Source organism: Cyprinodon tularosa, unplaced genomic scaffold (assembly GCF_016077235.1).
Source record: "Cyprinodon tularosa strain WSP-4 unplaced genomic scaffold, ASM1607723v1 ctg332, whole genome shotgun sequence".
Lineage (NCBI taxonomy): Eukaryota > Metazoa > Chordata > Actinopteri > Cyprinodontiformes > Cyprinodontidae > Cyprinodon > Cyprinodon tularosa.
Genome location: NW_024039044.1, coordinates 374607 through 386831, shown reverse-complemented (window position 1 = coordinate 386831; position 12225 = coordinate 374607). Strand labels below are relative to the sequence as shown.

At 38.1% G+C, this 12225-nt stretch overlaps 1 protein-coding gene and 2 non-coding genes across 3 annotated transcripts; 1 reads left to right on the top strand and 2 right to left on the bottom strand.

Moving 5' to 3' along the window:
* Positions 1-266: 266 nt before the first annotated feature.
* trnap-ugg lies at positions 267-338 on the bottom strand. The gene has a single exon. It is a non-coding gene; the product is annotated as a tRNA-Pro (tRNA).
* A 90-nt stretch (positions 339-428) lies between these two features.
* setd6 (SET domain containing 6, protein lysine methyltransferase) lies at positions 429-11380 on the top strand. Its single transcript, XM_038293923.1, has 9 exons — positions 429-670; positions 917-991; positions 2332-2476; positions 2556-2697; positions 2764-2958; positions 3043-3187; positions 8828-9008; positions 10532-10668; positions 10776-11380. The coding sequence occupies exons 1-9, from the start codon at positions 644-646 to the stop codon at positions 11091-11093; spliced, it is 1365 nt and encodes a 454-aa protein (XP_038149851.1). The 5' UTR covers positions 429-643; the 3' UTR covers positions 11094-11380.
* Positions 9815-9886, bottom strand: trnap-agg. The gene has a single exon. It is a non-coding gene; the product is annotated as a tRNA-Pro (tRNA).
* Positions 11381-12225: the final 845 nt, after the last annotated feature.

Sequence of the window (12225 nt, the reverse complement as noted above, 5' to 3'; positions counted from 1 at the left end):
TTCTGCTGCTGATTAAGATGATTAAAAAACATACAATTGCACATAATTCCTTAAATGTAGAAATATAAGAAAAGCTTAATGAATACGTTTATAAGGAAAATATCTAAGATTTAAAGAAAAAAAGGGCCTCGTAGGCTTAAAAAATGTAGGCTAAACTAGTGGCTGTGCAGAAGCCTAAACTTGCTTGTTGTATGTGTTTGAATACTGACATAAACAGTAAAATAAATATCATAATTAAAGAAATGTTCGTTCGCCGAAGAAAAGGAGGGCTCGTCCGGGATTTGAACCCGGGACCTCTCGCACCCAAAGCGAGAATCATACCCCTAGACCAACGAGCCAGCTGGAGCACATATTGCCACGTCTACAATATATACCCAGCACAATGTTAAGGTTTGCAAAGGTATCGCTTCTGTATTTCGTTTGTCAGCCCCATTTAGATTAACACACCTCTTTTCAGGAAAAACCTGGGCACAACAAAACTAATAACCGATTTAGGTTTGGTTAAATACATGTGTTGTATCTATTAGTCATTTGTAACGTCTGCCTACAAGTCTTCGTTCAGGTTGAATTTATTCCAGTTCTGGGGCTGTTAACTTAAGCTAGCTAAGTGGCATTAGCATCTGGGCAGCCCTACAGTAACACGATGGCATCTGAGGCGAAGCGACCGAAGGTTGTACATTTCTCACACTTAATAATTTACTGAAATTAATCTCAGCTGTCATCTCTATATGAGTTTATTCACACACGCCGTGCTAATCTAGAGTTTCTTGCTAGCCGCTAATTCCAGACCATGTGACTTAGAGTATATTAAAATGTGAAGCAGCATGGCGGAAGTTCCCCATGCTTCTTTTTTAGGTGTTAATGAATGTATCTAACAGTTTCAGTGAGAAGTGCATGTTTGATTTATCTGATGCAGGTTGGAGGCGGTTCAGAGCGCCTGCAGGATTTCCTTCTGTGGTGTGACAGAGTGGGTCTGGTCCTCAATAATAAGGTTTGTTATTGTACTTTGCAGAAATTACTGTACAGTCAATGGGTCAATCCAAGCTACTGGTTTTTCTTAGATAGAAACCTTTGAACCAGTCTTACTGTATGATCTAGTTAAAGTGTCTCTGTAAAGTGCCTTGAGATGTGATGTGAATTTAAGCTATTTAAATTCACTTAATTGAATTAAAATCAATGGTCCCGCATATTGATAAATAACAAGTCAGGTGTGATTATTTATAAGGTGGAAAAGACGAAGCTGAAGTTGGTTTCCAATTTGAGAATTGCATACTTTTCCCTACCTTCAGCAAACTACAACACCCATACATGTCCAAGATGGACTAGATTATTCTAAACTACTTGTAGAAACAAATGTTTACAGCATTGGAAAACATAATTAATGTAATATTAAAACAAACAAACAAACAAACAAAAAGATTTTCATCAATCTTTGAAAAAGCTCCAGGCTGCCGCAAGGGGGACGCTTCAGAGCCGCTTCAGAGTGGTTAGAGCAGTGCTCTTGTGCTCTGAGAAGGTTCGATCCCCACAGCCTGCATTCTGGGTCCCTGAGCAAAACCCTTAACCCCACACTGCTCCCGCGGCACCGCACTATGGCAGCCCACTGCTCCCACAGCAGATGGGTTAAATGCACAGGTAAATTCTAGAGTGTGAGATCAATACAGTTCAATTATTATAGACCGGTTTTAACACTTCTTTTGGTCCATGTCACACTAGAAGTGCTCTAGCTCTAAAACTACAACACCAAGACACATTAAACCTGCACTAGATTATTCTAAACACTACTTTGTTGTGTTATACTTTAAGAGCTAGATTACTTCTACTGTGACATGGACACAAGAAAATGTGTTGAAATCAGTTTTATTAAAGTTTCACAAATCAGAGAACAGTTTCACAAATCCTAGATCTGGTTTTAATTATTCTACAAGTAGTTAAGAATAATGTAGTCCAAGTTTGAAGTGTCTAGGTGTTGTAGTTGTTTAATTAGAGTCGATTAAGGGTGCTGAAGGTAGGGAAAAATTAAGTGGAATCACCCGTTATTTAATTCCCAAATCCTGAATCAGAAGCCAACTCATGCTTCGTGTGAACAAGTTGTTAACAATAACATGTCGGATAAAAGCTGCATAAAGGTGTACATTAATGTGGAAGGAATGCAGCTTCGGCACTGCTGGGGGACATCGCCAGTGTTACTTGATGATGCGTGAATTATTAGCAGGTTTCTCCTTATGCAAACTTTCAAGAGGGAATTGCACTCTTTTTTTTATTTTATTTTTTTTATTTTTTTTACATAAGGTCCCAACTGTCTAAAACCCAAGCATTTTCTGTCTGCAGGTGTGCGTAAGCACAGAGGGAACAGTAGCAGACTATGGGATGCTGGCGAAGGAAAACATAGAGAAGGGGGAGGTTTTGTTCACCATCCCCAGATCTGCTCTTCTCCATCAGGAAACGACAAAGGTTTCTGCCTTGTTGAGTAAAGGTGATTTCTCTTAAGATGTGTTTTAAAACTTCAGAGCGACTTGGTTCTAACAGTTCAACAATGTTTCGTCTTTGTACAGAGAGATTGTCTCTGGAGAGCTCCTCCGGTTGGGTTCCCCTGCTGCTGGCTCTTCTGTACGAGTCCACGTCTTCTCAGTCCCACTGGAAACCTTACCTCTCCCTCTGGCCTGACTTCAAAGCATTGGATCACCCCATGTTCTGGTAGGTGGTATATCCCTACCTTAGGCTCAGCTGAAGGACTTTTTATGATTAATGTGGTTTCATCAGGTCTGAAGAAGAACGAGACAGACTACTAAAGGGAACGGGAATCCCAGAGGCAGTGGCAAGAGACCTATCCAACATCCAAGCAGAGTATAGAGACATAGTCCTGCCTTTTATGATAAGACATCCTGAGCTGTGGAACCCCAGTACACACACTCTGGAGCTTTACACACAGCTGGTAGCCTTCGTCATGGCCTACAGGTTAGCATGCATGAACCCAAACTCTATCTGTTTTATTAGTTTTGTTTTCTACATTTGTGAATTTTATTTCTGCCCCATCTGAAGCTTTCAAGAGCCACAGGATGATGATGACGATGAAGATGATGAGGAGGAGCAAGAGAGGAAGGCCCCAAATCCTCCAATGATGGTCCCAATGGCGGACATGCTCAACCACGTGTCCGACCATAACGCTAACCTGGAGTTCGGTCCAGTAAGGAGACTCGTCTCAACTCTGTTTTGTTCCGTTTATTTCGGCCATTTTGCAAAGAAAATGTGTAAAGAAAAAACTAATTTGTTGAGCAGAAACAGAATGTGATGGAAAAAAAGTGGAGCTTGTTTCACATAACTCAATAATTATCCAGTTTAAACAGATTCCATACAAAAAAGTTTTATTACAATTGTCAGCCTCCATTTAACACCGTTATTTAAACATTAACGTAAAAAAAAAATGTGACCAGATCTACAAAAAACAAAACAAATATGGGGCAATTAGGATGCTTATGAGTTACAGTGCAGGACAGACACAAAGTTAGCTCTCTGAGAATTATCTGCCTTTAGCCTCTCCCAGTTATAAACCATTCTACAGTCTTCATCATGGCTTCTTTTTATTCTTATTTAACAATAGTTTGCATCATATTTTATAATAAAATCCTTTATCTTTTCTGTGTTAAGAGCATCATGCACAAGTTGGTTGTGACAGGCATCAATGCAACTCTGTAATGATCGCAGCTCTGCTGTCTTTGCATTTTGAAAAAGCATTTGTGAATAGTTCTTTCTTTTTTTTCCTAATTTGACTCGGTCAAATGGGCAACTATAAAACCTCTTAGATGATGCTCTGATGCTCTGTATAGATTGGTGTAATCACCAATAGTAATCGTTAGGAGGCTGTGATTTGTGTTAGACTAACCGCTCCAAAATCAGGTTTAGGCAGACGCAGAGGTGTAGGTGCATAAGTAGTCAATCCTTCTATAGAAAACCAACTGCTAAAGAAAGATTTTTATTATAATAATTTTGTGAATAATATCTGAACATGTCACAGAAGTTCAAAACTGTGACTGGAACATTTATGGAAAGTCAAAACAATTTCAATACAATAAAAAGTGCTAATATTTCTATTAGTAAATGTGAACATTTTAATGTTATTTGTAATACATGCTTCAAATAAATATAAATATTTGTCATCTTAAATGAATAGGTATGAAATATTTCTTTAAATAAATTAATCATTTTTAGATACATATTTTTACCTCTTGGCCCTCATGAATTAATTTTACCTTTTGCTTTACAAATCCAAAACGTCTGCTATTTTTTTGCTACTGAAAAAGTTTACTTAAATATAGTGATGCACCGTTGCCATTTTTTTGGCCCCGAAACCGACACCGATATCTGGCTGTGCAGTATTGGCCGATACCATCTGTTTGAAATTGATGTGTGTGTTTATATATGAAGAACTGCTACTACTTGGATGTAAAATAATTGACATCATGGCTTTGTCAAGCTGCTGCCTATCTTTGTGAAGCAGAAAAAAAAGACTAATACAAACTGAATCCAGTAGAACTTTTTATTGCCTACCTGGGGCTCTCAAAATGGTATCTGTGCCCTATTTGTTGGTACTCGCCACTGATACCACCATTTAGTGAATACTGACATCTGCTGGACATTTAAAATCACTACAGGCAGCATCTTTGACAGACTAAACTGACATGGATTTGATAACCTATAGTAATATTTAAGCCATTGTTTGCTTTAATGTTATCATTTAAATTGAAAATATGTTTGATATTTTTAGATGCGATCCATAAATTTCAAGAAATAATGGGAAAATTTAAGTGAACATGTAAAAAAGGATGTTTTTGGACTAGGATTGATTTATTTAAAACTACTACAGTAAAACCAGCAAACTAAGATTTGAAATCAATATGAATTTAGATAAGTTGAGTGATAACTGAGAGGAACAGGATGAGAGAGTTAAAACAAATATGAGATCAAAATGGTCGCACTTGGCTGAAATTATTTATTGATTAATTTGATGATAAACCGCAAAAGATCAGGGAATTTTTTGTGTGTGACAGATGCGCTTATAAATACAGTTTAGTGCGTCATTCAGTTTGAAACAGCTCCTGTGTCGGTCATGTGACTTCCTTGAAACAATACGCGTACTAACACGAGGTTTTGCTATTAAAGTTTGAGGCATGCGCCGGTGCGTCGGTGTTGCTTGGTCCATCACTAGTACACACTTACTCCTTCCAGTCGTGGCTTTTTTCCACAGTTCCACCCTGCAGCTGCTATTTATCAACTTAAACTTGAGACAGAAAGAAAAAAGGGACCCAAACCAGGGAAAGCTGTTTTCCTTTTTTTTATTTTTTTTTTATACAACCAAACCAGAACCAGATAGAGGAATCTTTTGTTAAGTGTGTTTTTATAGGCCGCTCCATCTGTTATGGCTTTGATTTTAACAGAACAAATGGAAAAACAAAAATTTAAAAAGAAAAATGATCTCTTTGCGTAAATCTTTGCACTTTCCATAAAAAAACAAAACTCTACACTCTAGTTTTCAGACTATTTGATTTTGTGCGTACAGAATAATGATTAAAGAACTATAATGTCTCATAACATAGTCAGAACAACTGGAAAAGAGGAAACTAGTCCCAATAGCAGTGTGTGCAGGTGGTTAACTATATTACCAGCAGTGCAGAAGACACTCTGAGGGCGTGCTTGTCTTTGCCCACAAAGTCACCTGCATGAATATACCATCTATCGCTATTTGTTGGACTGACGAATATCGGTTGGAATATTATATAATCCATTTTTGGTGAGCCAGTCTCCAAGAGAAATCCACGTTCAGCTTGAGGAGACTGTCACTAAAAAGCAGCTGGATTTCTCGTTTTTTTAAAGACATTTAACCTTCTCATCCAAACAGCTGCTACAGTTCTTAACATGGTTGTAGTAAGAGACTTCTACGTTGTGGTCAGAACAATCACACTGATAGGGCTGTTAAGGTCACTACCTATTTTCCATTGTTATCATTTATGTCAGGAGAGATCGGGTCAGATCAGTTAGAATTGATTCGGGATCTTTAATACCAAGGCAGCCCTACAGTCTGAGTCCGACCTGTTATAGTTTGCAGATACATCACAACAAAATGATCTCCATTAATGGCTGCCAGACTCAGAGTAAAAGAGATGTTCCAAAGGAGCCTGTGGGGAACTAAACCAAGAAAAATAGTGTAAATACATACAGGATGCGATATTAAATGGAAGAATACGAGCTACAGCACATGGAAAGGTGAGCTAACGCTAACTACTGCTATAAGCAGGTTATAATAGTGCGTACTTATGCAATAGTGTAAAATTACTTAATGATTGATGATGTTAGTTATAAAGATAAACTGGGACTTGTGATTCTGCCTCTAACCAGTCAGTGATTAATGGTTCTGGGGTAAGATACCCATCAATCAAAACGTTTACATATGTGTCTTCATTTGTAAATGTAACTCGTCAAACATGATTACATTTACCATTTTTATTTATTCCTTGTCATCAACTCAAACATAACATTTGAATTCAAATGCTTCATCTATGACAATTAGGGTTGAGTTTCTTGTGGAAGAAACCTGTTTCTTCGGGACAAGTACAAGTATTATTTCTTCCAGAAGAAACTGGAAGAAAGTCCTGGTGATAGATCCTATACTGGAGAACTGGGATAGTTTCATTGAGAAGTCAAATAAATATGTCCACCAGGCTACTCAGATTACTCCAGTTGTTCTATGTTTTCTGTATTTAAGGAGAAGTTCGGTTTTTTACACTTTAAGCCCATCTCTGTAGTGTCCAGGATGAAATCGAATGATCGACACCAAAAGTTTGACAATTGCTCCTGTCTCTGCTTTTTGGCTCATTTAGAATCCCCCCCTGGCTGCTTTAGAATGGCTTGCATAGAGCATGTCCGATAATGTCCTTAAAACAACCTTAAACGTTCTTTTTTTAAAATATGCTACTCACCGGGGTCGTCAGCGCTGTTCAATGACGTTCCAAAAAAAGTTTCGTAAAGAAAAAACGTTCCTGTAGTGTTTTATTTAGCATTTTGTAAATCCCATTGAGTTCTGTTGGAATAGTCAATATTCCCCTGCCACCGGAAACGGAAATAGGGCCTGTTTACACAGTTGTAGTCTTTTCGCTTCACTCTGTGTACTCCGACGTCGAGAATCAAGAATCCACCTTTCGTATTCCATTTTCAGAGTTTTTTTAAAGTGTTTAACAGAGACGTTAGCACCTCGACGTCGGAGTACACAGAGTGAAGCGAAAAGACTACAACTGTGTAAACAGGCCCTATTTCCGTTTCCGGTGGCAGCGGAATATTGACTATTCCTACAGAACTCAATGGGATTTACAAAATGCTAAATAAAACACTACAGGAACGTTTTTTCTTTACGAAACTTTTTTTGGAACGTCATTGAACAGCGCTGACGACCCGGTGAGTAGCATATTTTAAAAAAAGAACGTTTAAGGTTGTTTTAAGGACATTATCGGACATGCTCTATGCTAGCCATTCTAAAGCAGCCAGGGGGTGATTCTAAATGAGCCAAAAAGCAGAGACAGGAGCAATTGTCAAACTTTTGGTGTCGATCATTCGATTTCATCCTGGACACTACAGAAAATGGGCTTAAAGTGTAAAAAACTGAACTTCTCCTTTAATGCAGATCCCCCAAACCACCCTGTTTATAGACATTGAACCCCACCTAAAGGTTATTACTGGATTTGGGCCTGCTTAATGTACAATATTCACACAAAAAAAAAAGAACTTTCCAGTAGATTTGATCTTCCAAGATTCTGGAAAAAAATGCCATCCGGAAGAAACTTCTGACCCTGGCGACAATACCGGTTTGGAAGGTACAAAAACAAAATACAAAGTTACTTGTTACTACTTGAAGAGGAACACCGTTTTTTTACATTGGCCCCTTGATTTAACGTTATTACATCATGTTCTAACGTTCAATTCCATTTCGAGAGCAAGATCATCTGTGGTAGTAGCACTAGACATCTTCCAGGCATGTGAATAAAACTAGCAGCAGTTCAGCGGACAGGATGAATGAATGGTAGCCGGCGCGAGCGGATGACGTCATACACGCGCCACTTTGCTTTTATAAAATATAAATATAAAAAATATAACCGTGGATGTCTGGGGGACAGTGATTCGCCTACATGTTATGAATGCTGGCGTACCATTAAGAATAAATTATGAACAGTTTAGTTTGTGCCTTCAACTCGTTGCCCATAGGAAGACGTTAGTTGGATTACAAAACCTAAAAAGAACAGCTCCAAATGACACAAAACTCATAGATCATGATGTAATAACATAAAATCAAGGGGCCAATGTAAAAAAAAAAAAAAAAAAACGGTGTTCCCCTTTAAGTTGGCCCTCAAAATGATTGTTAAATCTTTCTATTTGCCTCACTTTGCATCACTATTCAAACTCTGTATCTGGATACAATATTAATTAGGCAAAGTTTCAATAATAAAGTGTTTCCCTATTTCTATTTTGAATTTTAGATATCTAATCGCTTTGCAAATTTAAATATAGGAATTCAGAGAACCTTAAAACACTATAGTTTGACATGTTAATAATTTTTCTAACGCTTTAACGCAGATGTTTTTTATCCCCATGGTATCAAAAATGGCATCAAATATCAAATATTTTCCTGGGTTTTCATATCAGGTTTTATATTTTATTATTGTGAAAACACTAAGAGTTAATCACTATTAAAATCAAGAATAAAACCGTTTGCAATGAACCATTATATGCATATAATGTGTTAACCTCTGACTGTTCATGGCCTCTTCACTTTGTGTTGCAGGACAGCCTGAAGATGGTTTCTGTGCAGGATATAGGTAAAGGCGAGGAGGTATTTAACACGTACGGACAGATGGCCAACTGGCAGCTTCTGCATATGTATGGCTTCACAGAGCCGTATTTACACAACAGCCACGACACTGCTGACATTCCCCTCTCCTGCCTCTATAAAGCTGCCACACGAGGTAACTAAAAAAAACTGTGAGGGTTTTGATTCCAGGTTCAGTGTTTAGATTTCATCTGCTTGTTATAGCCATTGAAATATAAAAGCTTTAAACTTGGTTTTAATACTAAAGAATCATCCTCGACTCCATTCCTTCAATCACTGAAGGTACAAAGTACTAAGGGGCTTAAAAAGTTTAATGAAATTTTCTCCTTAAATGCTCTGCTTCTCTTAAATAAGGACCTGAAAAACTGCGTTACTTTTATTGATAAATGAATAGGAGGCATCTCAATAAAAACAATTATTAGTGAAGAGGATTTGCCAAATGAGTGTATCACTTGGTGCACAGAGGCCTTCCTACAATCCTTTCCTCCTTAAATGATTTTTTTTTAAGTCTTCATGATTGTATATATGTCAAAGTTTTCTTATAAAATAGAAACTATAAAGCAGTACCTCAGAACTGATCCCTCAGATGCTCTTTGGACATACATTTTTTGAAAAAAGGAGTTTAACCTGGGAAAAAAAAAACTTACCGGGACAGACACTGAATGGTTCCATTTGATGAGGTGATTATTTTGTCCGGAAACCTAATTTTTCGTAGTCTATTTAAAAGTTTGCAGCAAATCTGAAACTGGATAACTGTCAGACAAATTTCCCTGGGTCACAAGGAAGTAAATCATTTTGAAATAAACAAAAATAGATGTGGCCTTGAAATGTAATTAGGAAAATAAAGGTATGTTTTATTATTTGGATCTCATTAGGACTGACTGAAATTAAATCAAGACTTTCATTTAGAAATAATGCTGTTTACTTGACTGCACTAAAAGTGGGCTCGTCCGGGATTTGAACCCGGGACCTCTCGCACCCTAAGCGAGAATCATACCCCTAGACCAACGAGCCATATATCTCTGTGATCTAAAGAAGGAGAATTTGGAAAAACTTCAGTCACTCCAGTTTACAGTCTGCTGATGTGGCAGGTCAGGTCTCAGGGGTGCAGCAGTGCCCTCTAGTGGTTAATGGGCTACACAAACGGCAAGGTTTCTTTTAGATCAATGTTTCCCAACCTTTTCTGACCTGTTCCCTTTGGGCATTTTGTCTTAACTTGAGTACCCCTCTCAGTCAAAAGTATTGATGATTGCCCAAAAGTGGAATGTACGATAACATTATAAAATAAAAACAATTTCATTTAATCTTTTAATAAGAATATTTAATTTTTAGGCTTTCCATCCATAGCAAGAGGATTTTTTTTATAGATTTAAACCAGGCAAAATTAAAAAATTTCTACTTGAGCAGTTCTGGATAGAGCCATATTGACAGACGAAAAATTGTTTTTTTTTATCTTAAGAATAAATAATTCTTTTTTTATTTTTTAGTCGTCTGTTTTAGATGTGTCTTAAAATCTCTATACTCCAATTAACGATTAATTGATTTCTAAATTAGTTGAGGATTATTTAAATCGAATAATCACAATTAATTTGATTATCGTTTTAGCCCTAATTCAGATAGATTGAAACTCAGTAGTTTTTCCTCCTTCACCTCTTGCAGATATTATCTCAGAGTCTGAGCGTCAGCTTTTCAATGAGCGCTTCGAGGTTCTTAGCCAGATGATGCAGGAAGGTGGAGCGTTTGTGTTCGGTAAACATGGCTGCCTCACAGAGTCTGAGCTACACTCTGCACTCAAGGTGATGGAGCACAAGCAGCTCAATTCTGCATCCATTTCTGTATCTTAAACTAACAGTGGCATGCCAAGATGATGATGTCACATTTACCTACTTCTTTGTACCTGCAGCTTCTGAGCATGTCACAGGATGAATTCTCAGAGTTCAAAGACAATGAAGGATGGGAGGAGGAGGATGAGGATGCAATCTCCCAGGCTTTCTCCAATGAAGGTCTTCCAGATTTAAAGGCATCTTGGAAAGCACTGATCCATGAAGCTGTCCGGCTTACACTGGGATCCTATGGAGACAGCGAGTTGGAGAGCGATCGGCTGTTAATGGAGGACAAAGTGGCTCTTAAAGGACTGACCAGCAGGCAGTGGAGGGCGCTGCAGGTCCGCTTCGGACAGAAGAGGATTTTGCACAAACTGCTGGAGCTAACCAAGTCTTGAGTTCTGACATGACAAGAAATCTAATTGAAACTGTGAGCAGCCACTGTCTAAAAACGGTCAATAAACTTATTTTTTCTGAAGATTTGTTTTGTTTTCACAGCTGCAGGCAACACTATTAAGGTCTGAACACGCCGATTACGTACGACTTTTTAATCTCCGATCCAATTTTTTTGTTCCATATTCACACTGCGTAAAGAGAGGCTCCGACTAGTTAGGGTGGGCAGATCTGTGCAGATTATTTTCACTTATGTCTCTGTAGCAAACAAATTAAAACAATTTCCCCAGGCTATTGACCGATTTTATTTTGTATTTCCCCCCCAAAGCGGATGTGTTTTAATTTGTAACGGAATCTCTTGCTGTCAGACCCATGAACTTGCTGCCTGATTGCTGCGTAGTCTGACTAAAATAGACCTGGTCTCTAGTTTAGTCAGACCTACATAAGCCCCCTTGCATAAAATGGTCTGTGTGTGATCATCCACATTGACTTTTAATGAGCTCTAAATGCTACGAACTTGTCCGACACCATTTTCTGTCAGATTGGACGCAATATCGGATTCAGAATGCTCTGGCCTTTACACTGAGTTTTTGTACGGTGTCCAGACATCATAATCCATACCTACCATATTCACACCCTTTAAACTTTTTTTTTTTACATCACTTTGCATCAAATCCCCTCTCATTTGAATTTCACATCAAAGGCCGACACAGGGAGGATGTTAGTTAAGAAATGAAAGTAAAATTATGCGGTTCAATCCGAATACATTGAATCAGTAAGGACTCTCCTAACAAAGGAGAAGTGTGTCAGCAGTCGCCATGATAAGTGCTGTTTGAATAGTACTGATAATAAGAAATGAGGTAGGAAAAGGAGCCTGCATTCCTCCTATCACAGTTCCTCTAACGAAGGGAGCTTGGGATGTTCCTTACTGGTGCTATGGAGCTATATTCAACAAACGTTTGCATGGCATGATGTATAAGTGATATCACCAAACGCCTACCGACGGGGGGGGGGGGACAAGGATGTCCCTTGGATATAGAAAATGTGGTGGGAGATAGTAAGGCCACTGAAAATAACACGTTTTTAAAGCTGGAATTTATTTACAGAAAGTTACATCCAGGCTGCATAAAGGAGCAA

Excerpts from the sequence above, each read along its gene's own strand:
- setd6 (XM_038293923.1), top strand. The coding sequence starts at position 644 with ATGGCATCTGAGGCGAAGCGACCGAAG. Across the intron at positions 671-916 it reads CTGAGGCGAAGCGACCGAAG|GTTGGAGGCGGTTCAGAGCG; the intron begins GTTGTACATTTC and ends TATCTGATGCAG. Across the intron at positions 2,959-3,042 it reads GCCTTCGTCATGGCCTACAG|CTTTCAAGAGCCACAGGATG; the intron begins GTTAGCATGCAT and ends CCCCATCTGAAG.